The 21257-nt window shown below is 34.0% G+C and overlaps 1 protein-coding gene across 8 annotated transcripts in view; it reads left to right on the top strand.

The window, feature by feature from the left end:
• The window catches only part of CARF (calcium responsive transcription factor), a 64717-nt gene that overhangs the window by 31536 nt on the left and 11924 nt on the right, over positions 1 to 21257 (top strand). For 6 of the 8 annotated variants that reach the window (XR_005127638.2, XR_005127639.2, XM_037523866.2 and 3 more), the window contains exons 2-11: positions 1005 to 1166; positions 4606 to 4700; positions 5138 to 5365; positions 5837 to 5957; positions 6968 to 7097; positions 8033 to 8117; positions 10304 to 10493; positions 15264 to 15384; positions 17752 to 17895; positions 18945 to 19178. Coding sequence is in view for 6 of the 8 variants with exons in the window: in XM_037523866.2 (XP_037379763.1) it covers positions 1124 to 1166; positions 4606 to 4700; positions 5138 to 5365; positions 5837 to 5957; positions 6968 to 7097; positions 8033 to 8117; positions 10304 to 10493; positions 15264 to 15384; positions 17752 to 17895; positions 18945 to 19178 (1391 nt within the window). In the remaining 2 variants the exon portion in view is untranslated. Of the gene's footprint in view, positions 1 to 1004; positions 1167 to 4591; positions 4701 to 5137; positions 5366 to 5836; positions 5958 to 6145; positions 6213 to 6967; positions 7098 to 8032; positions 8118 to 10303; positions 10494 to 15263; positions 15385 to 17751; positions 17896 to 18944; positions 19179 to 21257 lie in introns of those variants that run through there. The other 2 variants (XM_037523867.2, XM_054699997.1) reach the window with 2 other exon arrangements.

The following is a 21257-nucleotide window of genomic DNA, read 5'->3' on the forward strand; positions in this document are numbered from 1 at the left end:
ATTGAATAGATTTCAAGAATCTTTAAATAGTAATTAAAGTACCTAAAATTGATATAAACATTTAAGACAACTTCAAGTGGCTTCATCATTCAGTTATCCTATTTGGGTTTTTTATTCCCTTCAGATTAATGGTTTTAATGGATACATTTTACTACACAAAAGTCTAGCGAAAACTTAACAGGAAATCAAGTGTTAGGAAAGGTTTTTAAAAATTGCAGCAGAGAATTACCTCTAGAGTTTTAAACAAATACGAATGCTATTGAGCATACTCAAGACAGCAGTAGCCAAGAATGGTACACAGAGAAATGAGTGACAACTGACTAGTCTCTGCCTTTCTGCTGTGTATTCAATAGGTATAAACAATTTCCCTATAAATAAAAATATTGAATTTCTAGTGTGACATTTTATCCTCATCTTTGTTTTTGATATAAGGTAAAATTCACTTTTTTAAATGTGATATGAAACATTCTAGAAAGCAATTTGCCAGCCAAATTTAATGTGTGTTTTCAGTAATTGCCTAGGTTACATATGTAATACATTCTTCTTTCTATTCTATTTGTCAAAAGTCAGTAACTACTTGCTTAAGAAATAAACTTGTCAAATCAACCCCAGGATATTATAGGGGAGCCTTTAATCTCAAACTTCTATGGTTCCAAAAGATGGCCTGCTAGCAAATACTTCCATTGTGGAGAGAAATGTAATTTTCTGTAAAGGTATTTGTTTTGGTAGCAGTTATAGAATGTGAGAGTTGAAACAAAACCTTAGTCCAAATCCCTAATTTTAGATAAAGAAACAGACACAGAAAGTTTGTCACCTACCCTAAAGCACACAGTTATCTGTAAAGTCATTCCTAGTTTTTCTTTTCAACAGAGTCAATTAGTAGAGTAGTTCTACTCTACTAATTTGATAATGGCTATTTTATAACAAAGCCTGTAAAACAAAACTTAGCCATTTTCTTTAGATGTAGGAAAAGAAAATATACATTGAATGCCTTTTCATTACAGAAAAGATGCTGCTATGAAGATAAAGCTTTCACACAAATGATGCTGCAACTATCTTGATCTAGTGCCCCTAAAAAAAGGAAGAACCTCAGTGGACAAGATAGGGCACCAGTGGTAGGAGAATGCTTGAGACCTGGAATTTAAACTTGAGCTACGGCCTGAAGGGTAATAATTTTATTTTTAACTAATTAAAAGTAACAGCTTGTAAAAGTTAACTGTTGTCTATTACATATTAATGGAAAAGTCAAAATATGCTTTTTTTTCTGTCTATAATTACCAGTTGGAAAAGAACATTTTATATCTAGCTTTTTAATGTTAATATCTTCATTCTTAAAATTTAACAGATTAATTGACAGGGATAATTTATAATATACTACTGTTGCACATTGATTGGAAAAACTGGGTTTTTTTTAAAGATTTATTTATTGATGCATACAAGAGCTGGGGTACAGGACAGAGATATGGGGGGGGGTGAGAGGATCCACCAGAGACAGAGTGGGGAGCTGAACTGACAGATTGACTGAAATACACTGCTGCGGGGAGCAGCGAGCGAGACAGGAGAGGTCTGCTGTGCCATGTGGGTTGCTCCCTGGCCGGCCGGGGCTCGAACTCATGCTGCAGAGGCTGTGGATTGCTTCATAGTGTGATGATTAACCTCTTGCACCACCAGGGAGGCCCTAAAATGTACTTTTAATGTCCAGTTCAACAATGGGTTAGGTCAATAGAATACTGAAATCCTGTTTTCCATGTAAAAAGAACTTTAAATACTATTGCCTCAGTGTCACCACAAAAGCTTGTTACCTGTAGTATAAATATACTGTAATATATACTGAAAGGAAAATTTTGAGTTTTCAGTTCCACTGAAAGGTAGTTATCTTTCTTCCATTGAAAAAAATTCCAGTCTGGGTAAAATTCTGAAGCAGGTAGTTTGTGTTTGGCAATCTTCCGTCGGTCACATCATCCCGGTCCTTTACTAGTGCACTTTTCTGGGACACCTATCCTGCTCTCATTCTTCACTGCAGCATCTAACTCAAGCCTGCTGACTGCCTCTGAAGTGCTCTGAGCTTTGAATGTATTTGCTTTCTAAGCTGCAAATTTAACTTTTCTGGGTAATCTGTTTTTAACTCATCTGAAAGGAAAAAAGCTATTCTTACATAAAGTTATACAAGTTTGTTAATGACTGATACTCTTTCTACAGTTTTTTTCTTAAGAAAATGCTTATTAACTCAAGTGAAAATCCCATTGATGAAATTTTAGGTACATAAGATAATTTTTTTTTTAAAGGAGTAGGTCTGTAGTGATAATTTACAGTGGGATCTGGGCACCTATTAGGAAAGTGGGAGTAAGTTTTTGAAATTCTTTGTCTCTCCTTCTGAGGCTCTACTTTTGAGTCTTTATATAGTGAGTTTTTTTTTTTTTTTTTCAGTGACTACAAAGCCTTCATTGTTGGAGCTGTAATTTGGGGAGGGGCCAGGGATCACTAGTTTGACACACTTTTTGTGTGTCAGACTGTATTAAGTTTAATTTCAAGCAGGAGAAGTTGAGAGCTTCTTTTAGCATCTTTAATTTGTTAACCTATCCAAAAAGAGAAAGACAGAGAGAATAAGAAATTTGAGGCTATGACAAATGAAGGAAAGAGGGAGCCTTGTTATCCTGAAAGAGTTCATATTGTAATAATGAAGAGTGGACTTTGGGATCTATGCATGTAGGCTAGCTATATATATTTGTAATCTTGGTAAAATTACTTGATTACCTGAGCCTTATTTCCACATGTAAATTAAGAGTAAGTAACTGAATCACAAGGTTGTTGAAGGGATTAAATAAAATGACATGTGTAAAACACTACTGGTATAGTGCTTTACTATGGTAAATGCTAAGTAAATCATAGTCATGTAACATTGAGCAGTCAGCCTCAGTTTCCTTTTCTGTAAAGAAAAGTTTCTATATTATAAAATAGTAGAATGATTGTTAATAATTCTAGCTAATAATTATTAGGTATAATAAGCATTCGATAAATATGTATTTATAGCTAGGCCAAATTTATAATCTTCATTTATTGTGTCATACTAGTACTTACATTAAAAAATCAAAATGGGGCCTCCCTGGTGGCGCAAGGGGTTATGATGCAACCTGTGAAGCTGTCTGCAGCTACTGCAGCATGAGTTTGATCCCCGGCCAGGGAGCTACCCACATGGGGCAGCAGACCTCTTCTGACTCGCCCGCTGCTCCCCTCAGCAGTGTATTTCAGTCAATCTGCCTGTTCTGTTCCCTGCTCTGTCTCTGGTGGATTCTCTCTCACACACACACACACACCCCCCACCTCTGGCCTGTACCCAGTTCTTGTATTCATAAATAAATAAATCTTTTTAAAAAAATCAAAGTGAAACTGATTTCATAGCCTATTATAATTTATATTTGAATAGATTATTTTGGAAATATGAAATGGCAAACCCTGTAGATTTTCTATAATGTTAACTTTACAAATTACGTTTTGATCCTATCCAGAAAAATAATTTCTCAATGTATTCAATATATATATTGCATAAATCTTAAGTACAGATATAAATGTAGAGCTTGGGGGTGGAATTATTCTCTATTCTGATTTGGTGGTGGTTACTTGTGTTAAAATCCATAAAATTATATCCCAGAAAAAAGTTCAATTTTTATTTGTATTAAAAAAATTCTAAAGATTTAGAAAAATGAATTCATGCTATGTTTTGAAAAATAAAAGTCTCTTAAAATGATTTTATGAAGTTTATTTTATATTTTTGATATTCTTTATGAATTTTATTTTGACCTTATTCCAATTTTGAGGGATAAATGTCATTCCTTTTAGCAAATAGAGACCTATAATTACTTTCATATGTTATGCCACGGTATCTGAACCTCAGCACCCTTGACATTTTTGTTGTGGGAGCTGTCTGTGCACTTAGTACACTGTAACTGTTTAACAATGCCTCTAGCTTCTCCACATTAGATACTAGTAACACTCTTCCCTGCAGCTATCACAACCAAAAATACTCCTGATGTTGCACAGTATCCAGGTGTGTGTGTGTCTGTAGACAAAATCACCACCTGCTGAGAACCCCTTAGGAGGTCTCACATGGCTCAGGCTTTTTTGCAATATGTATTTATTCATTTTCAAAGTTTGTCAAGCCAATATGAAGTGGTACGATTGCATAATAAGGTGAGAGTTGTGTATAATCCCTATCTATACCAAGAAATTCTTTCTAAAATTATCTAATTCTATAAAAGTCCGCACCTAACTTAAAACATTTAAAGCCCTTATTTGCATTAAATCTTTGTAAAATGAGAATTTTTATATTTGAAGTAATCACAAAACAGCATTCTTAATAAGTCCACACAGAAGTATAATAAAGGCTGGCATGAAGGGAATACATAACATTAACCTTTGCTTTGAATGTATTCTCGTGCCCTGCTATGTAATTTAATAAAAATGTTTATTTTCTTATCTATAGAATGGATATGATTAAATTGAAAATACAATAGGGGAGATGACAAATTTGTTTAAAATAGGCATTCTATAAACGTTAAATGCTTTAGTTGATCAGATACTTGAACTTTTTCAGCTATTAAATAATAGAAGAATATGGAACTGAATATGACTTCAGCATGGAACAGTCTGATTTATTAAGAGTCAACCATAATGATTCCAAAGAGTCAAAAACAGATTCTCAGGTATTTGAGGTTGGGATTCAACTGGGAAAACAGCATGCCATTTAGCAACATTTTATGCTTGAGGATAAGTATCGTGTTTTATGTACTCAAGAATTTTAGCATTCAATTATCCATATATTTTATGTAGAAAGCTTAAAGTAATATAGTCATAAAAATTTGTGCATAAGAATAATTTTTACATTGAATTAAAATGCATTATTTCAGGATGCATTCACATGGAAAATTTTATTTTAAAAATTGTAAATATAATTAAAATCAACAATCTCACTTAATTGCTTTCGGTCTTTATCAGTCTGAATTGATGACTCTTGGAAGAAGTAAAGTGAATAAGTTACTGAAAAATAAATGTCTATTTTCATTATAAACATTCTATTAAGACAAGTAGTAACTTATTTTATAAGCAACCCAGTAATTTTTTTTTTTTTCCTTTGCGAAAGCATCTGACTTGTATGGATTCCAGGGATCCATCCTTTGGACAAAATGGTTCTTCTAGAATTTTACCAAGCACTACTCATGAAACAGAAAATTCACTCACATCACAGGATATCCCTGGGACCCTGACTCAGACACAGGCTCTTTCTGCAGAACAATTCCATCTGGTAGACCAAAATGGGCAACCTGTTCAGTATGAACTTCAGTCATTGGGGGATTCTAATGCACAAATGGTAAGTATAGTTTATAAGTAACTGTATAGCAATAACATATTTAGCAAAATGTAGTAGTTAGTCTTAGCAGTTGACTTTATTATTAGTTGACTTAAATAGTTCAAACATGTATGGATAATATAAACTAGAAAAAGTAAATATATTCAGCTTAGTCAGAGCCTAGTCAGATTATTGAGTAAATAGTGATTAAGACCGTAAGTAGTTAAGATCATAGAACGCAGAGTCAAACTTCCTGTTTTGATCTCTGGATTTATCACTGCTCAGTTGTGAGGCCTTGGAAAAATGTTTTATGTACCTCAGTGTTTTCATCTATAAAATGAGGGAAATAATAGTAACCAACATAAGGGATAAGCATGTCTTTAACAATTTATAACCAACATCGAGATAAGCATGTCCACCATTTATTTAATAATTCTATTAAAACAATATTGGCTTATTTATTTGATTTTTTTTTTTTTTAATGTTACCAAGATGATTGTTGCCAGCCCTTCAGAAAATGGACAGGTTCTTCATGTAATTCCATCCACCCAGACAGGAATGGCACAAGTGATTATTCCTCAGGGGCAACTTGTGGATGTGAATGGTCTTCAGGGTGAGTAATAATGAATTTGAGAATTTACAGAATTTGAGAATATTTTAAAAAACAATGTATATTTCAGAAAATCATCTCATGGAAGTCTGCTAAAATTGATCTCTTTAGGTGAAATTGTGAACTGAATAAGTAGAAAAAAGTTTCTTAGCCCAAATAAATTTCAAGTTCATTTTTCAACTCCTGTCTAGGTTAGCTGTCTATTTCATTTTGGAATTCTGTGAAGCTGGTTGACTCTTACTTCCTCCCAAATGACCAGTGAGCATAAAATAAATTCTTCTTAATTATAGCAATCGTTATAATACAGCAACAATAACAAAAATATAGTGCTAATAGCTTCTGGCAAAGTTTTTACTTTTTTTTAATCAACATTGTTGTTAGCCATTTGACTTCCCTTAACTATTTGTTTCATCCTCTTTGCTCTTTCCCTCTTCATTTCGTCAGATTCAGAAAGGAGAATCATGCTCCCCTTTTTATTTTATTCTTTCTTTACTTGTTTTATAATATCCCTGTTAGTTCACTTTCTTTGCTTTCCTCCTTTTTCTACCTGTGACTCTCTTTCCTAACATCATAGCAACAATGTCCTGTTGCTCTTTCATACTTAATGATTTAGGGTAAATATTTTTACCTTTGTGTTATGATTCTTTGTGTTTATTAACAGTCATTGAAACTTAATAAAAAATTCACAGAAGACACTATAAACATAGTATAGAAACAAAAAAGGTTAATTTCATATTTTTCTATTATATTGTACAACTTTAATATAACAATTATTTCTATCACTTTAATATCCTAGATATTCAGTATAAGTTCCAAAACTTACTGCAGAATTTTAGTAGTCAGTATTATAATTTGAAAGTGAACAAATTTATCAGAGAAATTCTCAATAAAATATTATAAATTTTGTTATCTTGGCTTCAGAGAATATTTTATCTTACAAATATATGAGTTCTATCTACGTTCTCGTGTTCTTATTCAAGATAGTAATTTTTTTTCTTATTGTTATTGTCAAGATGTTTCTGAAGAGAAACCCAACGACAGAAACTTACCAACTGTAAGAGTGGATGCTTTAGCAGACAATACCAGCAATTATATTCTTCATCCACAAGCATCCGTCACATTGCCCAAAAAGACAGTAACCAGGTAAGTCAGTGGAAAAAGGGAGGTCATTCTCCTTTTCTTGACATCATCATGGAAATATTATTTATGTTTTCTCATCTAAAGCTGACTGACTATAGAAAAGTTCAGAAATTCAAGAAATAAACTATCATCAAATTTATCTTCACTTACTTTTACTACCTAACAAAGAGGCTACTCTAGAAGCTGTAAGTGTCCAAAGCATTACTTTTCCTTAGTTATACTTGCCTGTTACCTTTGAAACAATCTGAAAGCATCTGATACTAACAGTTTTTAGATTTCAGAAATACCCATTCTATTTCCTAAAATTTTTAATGGTTTCATCATATTTTTATGCATTTAATTCCTCTGTGGTAAAGTTTTGTGGTAAAGTTTTGTTAACATCTATTTCAGCTTTTACTTTTGCCTAAGATAACACTGTTTATAATTTAGGGAAATATAGACATGGGTTTTGTATATTTATGTTAATTTTTCTGAGAATATTTTTGAACTAGTATTTTCTGACAGTCTTAGAACTTAATGTAATATATTAGTCTTATGGCATGTAATATCAGGTTACCTTTAACAAGTCACCTGAAGATGTTTTGTTAGCCTATATTTTTGATTAAAAGATGTATAAAGAGAAGAGTACAAAAATAAGCCTTGAGAGAGAGAGAGAGAGAAAATATTTGAATTTGTTGGGACTTAATTACATGGAAAAGGTCTTTGCTTTAGCAGTTCGTAATATATGGCTGAATGATTACAGTAAATGATAATATACCCACCCGGTTAGTCTGTATTTACTATTATAGTTCCTTGTTGATAACCCAAATATATTATAATTGATAACCATAATGTATTGTCATTGACACCAGACAAAGTGGTTGAGTAATGAATGTGTGTTTATATATGTATATTTAGATTGTAGTAAATATTTACATATATATTCCTCCCCGTCTCAGAATGCTTGAAGAACCTTTTCTGGCTCCTCTACAACCACTTTCTTCTAACACACCTATCTGGGCCTGCCGTCTAAGGAGCTGTGAGGTGAGTTTAATAGTCCTCGCCTAGATTCACTTAATTGATTGTGACTACATTTTATCCCCAAGTGTCCTTTTGAATACAGTTAATTGAGGTGCAGTATATATAATTTTTTGTTCATGTGTATGCTTTCTTTATTCTTTTATTCCTTAGAGAGTATAAATGTTACTAAGGCAGAGAGCATAGAAATCCATTCACACTTTGCTATTTTTTCAATAATAATTTTTTTGTGTGTGTAGAGGAACTGGGGTGTAGGCTGGAGGTACGGGGGTAGGGGCGGATGGTGAGAGGATTCACCATAGAAGGAGCGGGGAGTGGAACAGGTGGATCTACTAAAATACACTGCTAAGGGGAGCAGTGAGCAAGATAGGATAAGTATGTTTTGCCATGTGTGGGTTAGCTCCCTGGCTGTGGATTGAATTCAGGCCATGATAGCACTAAGATTTAACCCTTAGACCACCTGGGAGGCCCCCTGCTACTTTTTCTCTCTTGCAATTCTATTTCCTTTTCTTCCACAAAACTTCACTATCATGGGCCTCCCCGGTGGCGCAGCGGTTGAGTGCTGGGTTGCGAAGCTGCCCGTAGCCTCTGCAGCGCCGGTTCCATCCCCGGCTGCTCCCCGGGGTCCCGCATGGCTCGCAAACCTCTCCTGCCGCCCGCTGCTCCCCTCAGCAGGGTGCTTCGGTCCCTCTGCCTGCTCTGCCTGCTCTGCTCCCCACTCTGGCTCTGGTGAATTCTCTCACCCTCCCGCACTTCTGACTGTACCCAGTGCTTGTATAAACAAACAAACAAACAAATAAAAATAAATCTTTAAAAAAAACAGGGCCTGCCCGGTGGCGCAGCGGTTGAGCGCTGGGTTGCGAAGCTGCCCGTAGCCTCTGCAGCGCCGGTTCCATCCCCGGCTGCTCCCCGGTCACCGGAGGAGGGTCCCACATGGTGCGCAGACCTCTCCTGCCGCCCGCTGCTCCCCTCAGCAGTGTACTTCGGCCCTTCTGCCTGCTCTGCTCCCCGCTCTGGCTCTGGTGAATTCTCTCACCCTCCCGCGCTCCTGACTGTACCCAGTGCATGTATAAACAAAACAAACAAACAAATAAAAAAAAAATGCCTCTATTAAAAAAAAAACAAAAAACTTCACTATCGTGTTTTTCTACGTTTGTCTATTTCTTCTCTTTCTTTGCTTGTACTTCTTTCATATAGTCAGTGGAACTTCTTTAGGGGTCATTGTTTGATCTTGTCCTGTTTCTCTACATTTTATTCTTGGGGAGCTTATCAATTTTGTTGACCCATAATTCTTTATAAAAATTATTCTCAAATCTGTATTTAATTCTGTTCTTTAATTCTCCCTTGTTTTTGTAACCAGGTCATGATATATATGATTATTTAACCATTAAAATGCTTAATTTTTTAAATCAGATTTTAAAATATGGGTTGGAAAATAATAACTTAAGTTTTAATATTTCAGAAAGTTTCTAATAATGTCTGGTAATGAGATGTCTTATATTTATTAGGACAATATAACTGTTGTTACTTTCCTAAGTAATATGTATAAACACACACAGTCTTACACTGTTTAATAGTGTTACTTTTAATCAGTGATGAACATGTGTACAACTGTGTTCCCAATAGGCTATACCATCTAGGTTTATGTATCTGCACATGCTGTTTTTAGCATGTATAGATCCTCATACTAGGACTTTTGCTCTGAGATGTTCCTTATCAACTTTCCCTGTTTCTGCACACTGAGAGACACAGAATAGTCAAAGCAAAGAATAATTAAGACGAAGACACAGAATAGTTTAGACACGTTGATAACCCAAGCTCCCACAGAGTATCAGATGTTGGAAGACTGTGCAAACTTCACACAGACAGTGCTTGGGGTTTGATTGTTTTTTTCCTTATCAGTATTCTAACAAAACAATCTTGAACAAAAAGATGTTATTTACGGACTTGTAGTATGGCAATGATGTTGGCATTATATTCTCTTAACAAATACCTGGAAATTATCTACTTGATGAAACTGGTTGAATTTCAGTCAGACCCACTGGTTGTAATAGACCATTGATCTGAGGGGAGAAATGACATTCTCTTTTGAAAACTGATGAGTTTTTCATCTTATATAACCGTCTTACTAAATTTTTTGTGCAGTGAAACATTTGCTAATAATTTTGTCTTTTAATTTATACTACATACAGAAAATTGGAGATTCATACCGGGGCTACTGCGTAAGTGAGACTGAATTAGAAAGTATTCTAACATTTCACAAGCAGCAGACACAGAGTGTTTGGGGGACTCGCCAATCTCCAAGTCCAGCCAAGCCAGCTACACGCTTGATGTGGAAGTCCCAGTATGTCCCATATGATGGAATTCCATTTGTCAATGCAGGTACTTTTTGAAAGTGTTATTTTAAAAGGATCAGTAATAGCCATGATCCATTGTGAAAATATGGCTTTTCTAAAGTGATACATTTTCACTTTGCTAACTGAATATTAGTAGATGAAACTGCATCTACTAGAAGGAAAACTTACAGCAAATATAATCAGTTATTTTATGTTATAAAATAGCATTTTAATCTATTAGTGTGAGATAAGTAATACTTCCCATAAACATTTTAAATAGAAAATATAAATATTGAAATTCTAGGTAAACCTATTTAATAAAAATTAAACAATAGAGCAATTTTATTTAAATACCCTTGCCTGGTGGAGTCTTTTATATCCAATCCGGATAATCTCTCCTTCTGAGGCAAGTTTCTGTTCATTGTAGGTGACTAAGAACTCTGGAGTTACTGTATAGAATTTATAAGCTACCTGGTGATATTATATATTTTAATATTAATGTTCTTGTCAGATGTGTTACATACAGTATTCTCAAACACTAAGCTAGTATTTATTAAAGTAGTAGAGTTTTAAGAAACTCCTACTGAGTCACCCTAGAAATAGACCCCAAGGAACCTAAAAATAAGTGATTTATTTCAGAATGGTAGTGGTACTGATTCAAAAGGAAGAGCCTCTTCCTATTCCTCTGAGGGTAAAGAGAAATGTAAGGGAGATGAGATAAATGCAGCTTTTTCTGTCCAGGTGTCACCAGTGTTGTATAAAAAATTCAGTTTCTTCCCATTCCCTAGTTCTAATCCACTTCTTAACTCACCATGGAGCCACAAATGAATTTGGTTTCTGTCTTTTCAGTTTATATTTTTTCTACTTTACCATACGTATTTTTATTTATAATAATGCATTGCTTTAAATATTTTGAAATATATATAATCCAGCTGTTGACATTGCTGTATAAACTTTTCACTCGACCTTGTTTTTTAAAATCCATCCAATGCTGATACTTCCAGATTCTGCTTAATTCAATTTAACTATTATGTAATATTCCAGCACATGATCAAAACACAATTATCTTTCTACCAGTCTTTTAAGTTTTTTCAACTTTTCAATATTACATAGTATGCTATAGTCTAACCTCCACAATATATGTTTTATGTTGAAAAGATGTACATTTTTCAAGAGTGTATGCATTGAAGTGGAATAGCTGAGTTGTAAAATATGCCCATTTCATCTTCACGAGATTATTTCAAATTATTCTCATTAGTATCTTTATAAGTCTAAAATTCCTTCTCTAAAATTGATTTGATTAGATGTAATTCAAAATTCTGTATTTTTAGAATATAATATGGTAATATTATAGAGTACTACCAAATATTCTATAAACATTATCACTTAATCAGCCAAAGTAATACTTTATGGATAGTCAGACTAAGGGGATTAAATAACAATACAAAGGTCAGGGTTTGCAGCCAAATGACTTCAAAAACTGTTTTCTGAGCTTTTTAGATTTCAGGGATTGACAGTCTATTCCAATTTTTATTCATTTCAGCAATTCCCTTTTCCTCATTCACTTCATTGTTAGACTTTTAAAAATCTTTATATTGGGCCTCCCTGGTGGCGCAGGCAGTTGAGCACTGCACTGTGAAGTGCAGCCGGCCAGGGAGAAACCCACATGGCGCAGCAGACCTCTCCTGTCTTGCCCGCTGCTCCCTTCAGCAGTATATTTCATCAATCTACCTATTCTGTTCCCTGCTCTGTCTCTGGTGAATCCTCTCACCCTCCCGCACATCTGGCCTGTACCCCGGTTCTTGTATAGATAAATAAATCTTAAAAAAAAAAAAAAACTTTAAAAAATAAATAAAAATATTTATATTATAGAAAATTTCATATGTGTATCAAAGTGGAGGTAGTGATACATGGAATCCCATGACTTCAAGTATCTTCCATCTTCCAGCTTCAACAACTACAGTGTCAGCATATGATCAATCTGTTATGGGACAGGGAGAGGGGCACCCCAAGACCCCCCAACCTGTCCGCTCTAAATCATTTGTCATCTGCTGCATCAAGACAAAACATACTCCATTGTGTAAGACCTTTAGTGGAAAGGAACTTTAATACAATTAGTGTGCAACACAGAAAAGGGGGAGAATGGAGAAGAATATAGTTTCCAAAGCAAACACCCTAAGTCACCCATCCCTCTCATGGGTAAATGCCCAGCCAAACAGGTTTTGCCCAAAGCAGGGCCTCTGAGGCCTGAAAGCCTGCCACAAGTCTAAAGCACGTTCTGGTGGGTACCCATAGAAAAGAGTCAGAAACAGCCAGATAAGTCTGGAGGGAAAAGAGCAAAATCAAGATTAACGCTGCCATTGTTAACTTTCCCCTGGGTCTCTCACCCACATCTGTTTTAACCAATCCAGGACCAAAAAGCAAGTGTAGCTTCTTTTCTTGTCTCTTACTACATGTGCCTCCTCCAGATCTTCTTGCTCTCCATCCTTCTTGCTTCCTTCCCTAGTCTCAGTCCAGCTTTTTCTACTCCCCACTCAGCTCCACCCTCCCTTGGGTGGGGCAGGGAAACTGGAACTTTCCCTTTTTCTGGTGACCACTCTGTTACAAACCCTCTCTCATCTCTACCCCTACCTGCTTCTGCATTTCCCACTCCCAAGGTGATTTTACAACAATATCCAGATATCATATTATTTTATCTATAATTACTAAAGCATGTATTGATAAAAGATAAAAATTATAGAGGCAATCCCATTATCACCCTCTGAAAGAATGAATAGTAATTTCTTAATGTCGTAAAGTAGTTCACTTTTCTCCACCTCTAATTCTTTTTCTATAGGTTTGTTCAAATTCACATCCAAACATAGTCCATGTATTACTTTGGTTAATATATATCTTAAATTTCTTTTCATCTGAAAATTTCTCTTTCCCCCAGGTAGTTTGTCCTGTAGAGTTTACTACATTCTAGATTTTGCTGATTCATCTCTGTGTGTAGTTTAACATGTTCTCTTATCTTTTCTATTTCCTGTAAACTGTTGGTTTTAGAGGCTTAATTAAGTGAAGGTTTGATTTTTGTGATACTACTTTACAGGTGTGCTTTGTACTTTTTATTGCTACCTGTGTGTCATACCCTTTTGCGGTGGTAAGGTAGATCAGTGGATTCAGCTGTTGTAGACTTCTTTTGGTTTTTGGTTTTACTTTTGGCCACAGTGAAGAGTGTAAGATAATATTTTTGTATTGTTTTAATTTGCATTTCCCTAGTTACTTATAAAGTTAAACATCTTTTTCATTTGTTCATTTAATATCCTTTTAATTCTTGGGCCACCCTGGTAGCCGAGGGGTTAAAGTCTCAGTGCTGTGAAGTTATCACCAGCCACTGAGGCATGAGTTCAATCCCTGGCCAGGGAGCTGGCCCACATGGTGCAGCAGATTTCTTCTATCTCACCTGCTATTCCACTCACAGCAGTAGATCTGCCTGTTCTGCTCCCCCGTCTGTCTCTGGTGAATTTTACCACCACCCCCCACACCTCTGGCTTGCACCCCAGTTCTTGTATGCATAAATAAAAAAAAAATCTTAAAAAAAAAATCCTTTTTGTTCTTTCTGAATTGCCTATTTATAGCTTGCATCCATTTTTATGTTTAGTTTTTTATTTTTATTTTTGAAAATTATTTATGGTTCTTTAGTCTGCAATTTAATTCTTTGTTATATATTTATAATGTTTCTCAAAATATTGTTTTCCTTTTACCATTATTTATAGTGTCTTGTAAATGGAGGCTTAAAGTTTTAATAGCAGCTTTATCAAAATTTTGATTTATAACTAGTGGGTATGGTTTTTATATTTTAAAAGTTTGCTATACCCTATGGGGAGAAGAATATTCAACTTAAAAGATTGAGCTACGTAGTTTTCACTTCTATTTATTTGTATTAACTATTGCTATATAACAAATTATCTCAAAATTGGTAGCTGAAAACAACAAACATTTGTTATCTCAGTTTCTATGAGTCAGGAATCCAAGAACGGCATAGCAAGGTGGTTCTGCCTTAGGTTCTCTCACAAGGCTTCATTTAAGGTGTTGGCTGGAGCGGCTCACTGCCTGACTGGGGGAGGATCTGCTTCCAAACTCACTCAGGTGGCTGTTGGTAGGCCTTATTCTTTGCAACGTGGGCCTCTCTACAGAGCTGCCCCACCACATGACACCTGATTTCACCCAGAGAGAGCAATCCAAGCAAGAGCAAGCTGTACCCAAGATGAAAGTCACAGTCTTTTTATAACCTAATATCTAAAATAACATCCTATCACTTCTGCCCTATACATTAGAAATATGTTAGTAAGTCTAACATATGCTCAAGGGGAGGAATCATACATGGACCTGAGTACTAGAATGCAGGGCTCATTGGGGGCCATTTTAGAGGGCTGATTATCAAATTATTTTAACAGCCCATCTAGAAATAAGGAAATAAATAACTATAAAAGGAAATAAAAATTTAAATAACAATACACATTAACATATAACATTTGCTAATTTCTATGTATAAAGTAGTAAATTTTATTACTAAAAATCATTTATGTGTAAATATCAGTAGACATTCAGTAAATGTGATATTTGCTAATTTCCTTACCATAACTTGGTAAATGTTACAATAAACTTTTAAATGTTTGTGTTAGTACATCTTTAGTGAGACTTACTGATGTTGTCTTTCCTTTAAATTGAATAACTAAAAGCATAAATTTTGACAGTACCACCAAATTATTTTTAATCTAGTATCCAGAACAGATGGATACTTGAATTAATATCATTAGTTGATTTTGGCCCACAGGGAGTAGAGCTGTGGTAATGGAGTGTCAGTATGGGCCAAGAAGAAAAGGTTTCCAGTTAAAAAAAATCAGTGAACAGGAAAGCAGGTCTTGTCAACTCTACAAAGCCACTTGTCCAGCTCGGTAAGCTTTCTTTTCTTTTTCTTTATTGAATTATATATTTTTGAATAGCTAATATGCACATTTTTATTAACTTTAAAACAGTGCCAAAAAGTAAAATGTTTTCTCTTTCCCCTGCTCCTTATATCCCTCTTTAAGAGGCAAAAACTTACCAGTTTCTTGAGTAACCTTCCAAAGGTACTCTGTATATGCATATATGTACATGTATATAAATGTGTGTGTGTCCTCCTGGACCCTCATAAATGCTGAAGATACTAGTAAAACTTACTAGCATTTTCCTTCTTCAAAGTTGTAGTATTATACTGTCTTTCCTACTATGAATTTACATTAACATATACTATACTACACTTCACTTTTTTTTAAATTTACCTATTTTTTGTTCATTCCCAATATATGTTGAAGTTGTCTCCATATCTGTACATAAAAGCACTAGTTCTTTCTTTATTTTTTTAATTGATATATACTATTAATTTTGTGATTCCTTGTTAGTAATCATCTATTACTAACTAATCATCCATTGATGGATGAGTTATCATTTATGTAAGTCCTTTAATAATGGACCTGTAGGCTCTGAAAAGTCTTCTTTATTGTATACAAAATTGCAGTTAATAATATCGTACCTATTTGTAAACTTGTACAAGTGTATTAGTAAGATGAATTCCTTTAAGTTGCTAGGATGAAAGTTGTAATTTTTTTAAATGTTTAAGGGTATTGCAAAGTGTTTTCTAGAGAGGTTTTACCAATTATATTCATTACTAGTATGGATATTACTGCTTTAGACAGGACTACGGAGTAGTCTTTGCTCTTGTAAGAATGAAAAATATGAGCCAACTAAAGATTTTTATAATGTCCTTTATTAATTTTCTTTTTAGATATTATCAGACAAAATAAATTTTTAAGAGATAACATGTATAGTAATATAAACTAAACATGTTATAACATGTATAGTTGAATTTAGTTTATCTTTGAAACATTTTATTTTAAAATTACATCTTTGTCCTCAAACCTCAGCATTCTCGAGTTTTTAACAGCAGTTTTTAAGGTTTCTCATGTATTAAAATGTTAACTTTAGCTAATATTTAAACATGTCAATGAAACAAATTTCAGCTGCATTTTAAACATAAGCAATATAACTTTTTAGGTATAACTTAGGAGAAAACTTCTGTGTGTGAGAAAATAAGTTTATTATTAATCATTTTGTCTTCTTTCTTTGAGTATGCTGTGCCCACCAACTGTGTTGGGTGCCATGGGAAGAAGGGAGACTAAAAGAGAAAGATAAGATTTTACTTAATCACAGACAATTTAAAATATTTTTTGGGGAACCTCCCTGGTGGCCTAGGAGTTAAGGCTCAGCACTACCACTGCAGGGCCCACCACAACAGCCTGAATGCAATCCCCAGCCAGGGAGCTAACTTAACCTTAGCAGTGTATTTCAGTAGATCCACCTGTTCTGCTCCCCACTCTTTCTCTAGTGAGTCCTCTCACCCTCCCGCACCTCTGGCCTATAGCCTAGCTTTTCTATGCAACATAAATAAAAATCTTACAATAAAGGAATAATTCTTTAAAAAAATTGTTTGGGTGGATTAGGAAACTGAAAACTATTGGAGAACATAAGAGCATAGTACATAGTATCAAATGTTTGGTTGAACTGTCTTTAGAGGAGGAATATATTCATGGAAACTAATGAACAAGAAAGTATAACTTAACTTGGATACTGAAGTTTAATTGAATTTGAGTAAAGAATTAGAGGAGGAAGGTATTATAGACCAGGAGAACTATAAAGATATGGGTGACTGCATATTTGGTATTAGACCGGAAAGAAACATTGAGATTATAAACCCTCCCAGAAAAAACAATTTTATATTTGAAGCAATTGAAAGTAAGTCTAGATAAATAAGCTAGAATAATGTAGAATGCTTCCAATACTGTCATAAAATTCATACTTAGTACTAGATAGATCCTTGATCAGAGAAGCACCAATGTGTAGCTTTATTATGACATTGCTATATTAAGTAGATGTGATTAATGAAAGTATGTAGACACAAAGTCCTAGAAGTAGCTGCCCTCCATTAAAAGAAATCCAGGTATAAGATGCTTATAGCTTCCAGAGAATGGAGAGGAGGCAAATCCTGAAAACAAAACCAAAAACAAATACCTTAATATCCATAAACATTTAGATAATTTTTCCTGAAATAATTATTAATTTGCTAAATATTATGCACTGAGGATAGTACATATCTTTTATATAATCCTTTGAATTCCCTCTAGATTATTTGAATTTTCTCTCAACTTAATGCTTAAACCCAGGTTGATAAGTTTGATTTTTTTTTAGATTATAATGAAACAAATTTACTTTTTCTTAAAAAAAAGGATTTACATTAAAAAGGTACAGAAATTTCCTGAATATAGAGTTCCTACGGACCCCAAAATTGACAAGAAGATAATTCGAATGGAGCAAGAGAAAGCCTTTAACATGCTAAAGAAGAACTTGGTGGATGCTGGTGGTGTTCTTAGGTATGACATTTTTATAGTTCTTATAAGTTTCTTACATTTTCTGGAACTCTTTAAGAGAAATTTTAATTATGTTTTCCAATTATTTCATTCAGAAATAGTTTTAAAAAGTAGATGCCTCACTAGTAGTTTCTTGGGTATTAAAATTATTTCCCTCTGTTTAAGCCAGTAAGTTGATAAGCCACATGATATGGATAATTCTGACCAAAGCATTTTGTATATTACATGGAAGTTTTTTCCCAAAATAACAATATGTATTTAGCAATACGTTTCATTGTATATCTAGTATTTTGTTTCAGATAGTTATTAGGAGCCAAACTTGGTGTCATCTATATAGTTTTAAAACACATCTTTCATTTCTTATGGCAGCCAGAAATGAATTATAAGTCCTTCATAAAGTTCCATTTTTTATCTTTTATGCTTCAGGTTTTAAATACCAGGAAATACTGGCTTTCTTTTATGTGTCAGTACAGGTGTAATGAGATTATGTTTGTGGAATAGTTTTTGTGCGATTTTAAAATACTTTCACATATGTGAAAAATGAAAAGATAATTACATCCTTCAGCTTGGAGAACATTGTGTATGATTTTTAAGTAGCCTCCTTTTCATGTAGCATCAGTCTTTACAAATATTTTATACAAAATATCCATTAGAACAGTATCCTATTAGATCAGCTCATTTTTCTAGTGTTTATACTGCAGTATGAAAGACCTTTATTCACCTTTCAGCTAGTCTCTTATTTATTGGATAAAATTAACTTAATCTGAAATTTAAGTAAATACATATATCCTGCTCCCTCCTTAAGTTTTGGGCTATAAGGAAACTTTGTAAAGGTTTATCAAGATTTTAATTTAATTGGGTATAAAGCTAATCTTACAAGAGTTAAGAGAAGACATTTAATATTTTACTTCTATTTATTTTAAAATTTATTTAGTCTGATGCACTCAATTTTTTTTCTTAAAAGAGTATTCTTTTTCTTGATGAGTATTAACATAAGAAGCTATGATTTGTCTTTGTTGACTAATGAAATTTTAAATATTTTCTGTTGTCAGATGGTATGTACAGTTACCTACACAGCAAGCTCATCAGTATCATGAATTAGAGACTCCTTGCCGTCCTTTGTCACCTTCCCCCTTCCCTGTGTCCTCTCTTGAAGAAGAGGAAACTGCAATTAGAGATGAGAACTGTGCATTACCCTCACGTCTACATCCTCAAGTCGCACATAAAATTCAAGAATTAGTTTCACAGGGAATAGAACAAGTATATGCAGTAAGGAAACAGCTAAGGTACAATAAAAACAACTTGTCCTTCCACTTTTTTCATTTTTGTTGATTTAAGTAATATACTTAGCATTATGTGTATTTTGTAGTATATATATCTTATTACAGTGGATAAAGAGTATAGTTCATTAATTTATTAAAATAATCTTATTTCTGAACTGATCTTTTCCAGCAGATGCTTGGCTATCCATGAGTATTAATTCGAATTATTCATTTGAGATTCCCTATATTCAGATTTGGTAAATTGGACTATTTCTAAGTGATATATGAGTTTTAAATTGTATAATAAATACTTTTACAGAAAAAATCCTTTGTTGAACCAAAGATTTTAAAATCTAGGACAAGGTATTTGTATCTATTTGAAATGCAATTAAATTTTATTGCAACAAAAGAAGATGGGTAGTTCTTTGATTAATGAAATTTTGTATGTAGCACTCTGGTCTAATTTTATTGATAGTCAGGATATAATAATTACTAATATTTGATACTATGTGTGGGTCAGGCATTGTGCTATCTTTATGTGCACAATCTCATTGTTATAACTCTATAAAGTTGGTATATTTATCCCCATTCTGCAGCTGAGAATATGGAGACTCAGAGTGTTTAACTGGTTTAAGAGGCAAAGACAGAACTGAATAATAGGTCTAAACAGCCTGTTTGCTTCACCATGATTTCTGCTATTTAACTGACCTTTTTCCTACTGATTATTATGTAGTCTGATCTGAATAACACAATGAGTATCTTCAAGAATTATTTCTTAATATGTGACTTTTCTTATTAGCAGCTTTCTTAGACATTTTATATTAATTTCCATTGAGGCATTGTTAGAACAGCTGGAATTTTGTAAAGCCATACACTATAAAACCTGTTTACTATTTATTGATCTTAAGAACAGAGTGTAATGCTAATGATAAAGGACTGATCACAAAAATCTGCAAAGAGCTGATGAGACTCAGCAACAACAAAGAAAATAATCCAGTCAAAAAATGGGCAGAAGAGCTAAAAAGAAACTTCTCTGAAGAGGAAATGCAAATGGCCAACAGACATATGAAAAAATGTTCAACATCACTTGTAATCAGGGAAATGCAAATCAAAACTACCATGAGATACCATCTTACACCAGTGAGAATGGCACATATTAAAAAAACTAGCAACAACAAATGTTGGCGAGGATTTGGAGAAAAAGGAACTCTTCTGCACTGTTGGTGGGAGTGCAAACTGGTCCAACCACTATGGAGAGCTGTGTGGAGATTTCTGGACCTACTAAACATAGAGCTTCCATATGATCCAGCAATTCCACTCCTAGGTATTTACCCAAAGGACACAGAAACATCAATTCCAAAGAGCACCTGCACCCCTATGTTTATAGCAGCACTGTTTACAATAGCTAAGCTTTGGAAACAACCCTAATGCCCAAAAATAGATGACTGGATCAAGAAGATGTGGTACATATATACCATGGAATATTACTCAGCATTCAAAAAAGATAAACACATGCAATTTGCAGCAACATGGATGGCGCTGGAAGGGATCATGCTCAGCGAAATAAGCCAAAAAGAAAAAGAAAAATACCGGATGGTCTCACTCATAGCAGGAATCTAGAAAACTTAAATAAGGGACCAGGAAAATGAATATAAGAAAGTGAAAATCAAAATCAACAAAAAACTATGAACCAGAGACACTTTTTGGGGGGTGAGGGGCGGGAGGGGAGGGATTGGGGTCAGAATGGGGCGTTTGCAATTGTATGGGGGAATATAAAAATAAAATTTAATATTAAAAAAAATAAATAAAATAAAAAAAATAAATAAAAATAAATTAATTTATACCCAAAAAAAAAAAAAAAAAAAAGAACAGAGTGTAATGCAGTTCTGATATGGTCTTATAACTTGGGTGTAGGCCCAAAGGTCGCTTGCTTGTTAGGTATGTATATAATTTGGGGCAAATTATTTAACTTCTGCAGCCCTCAGCTCCCTTGTCTGTAAAGTGGGGATGATAATTGTACCTACTGCACAGTAAAAGTAGATAATTGATGTGAAGGGTTCAGTATAGTGTCTGACTCATGAGTAAGTATTTAAAAACATGTTA

Source organism: Talpa occidentalis, unplaced genomic scaffold (assembly GCF_014898055.3).
Source record: "Talpa occidentalis isolate TD23 unplaced genomic scaffold, MPIMG_talOcc4v2.1 talOcc4.3, whole genome shotgun sequence".
NCBI lineage: Eukaryota > Metazoa > Chordata > Mammalia > Eulipotyphla > Talpidae > Talpa > Talpa occidentalis.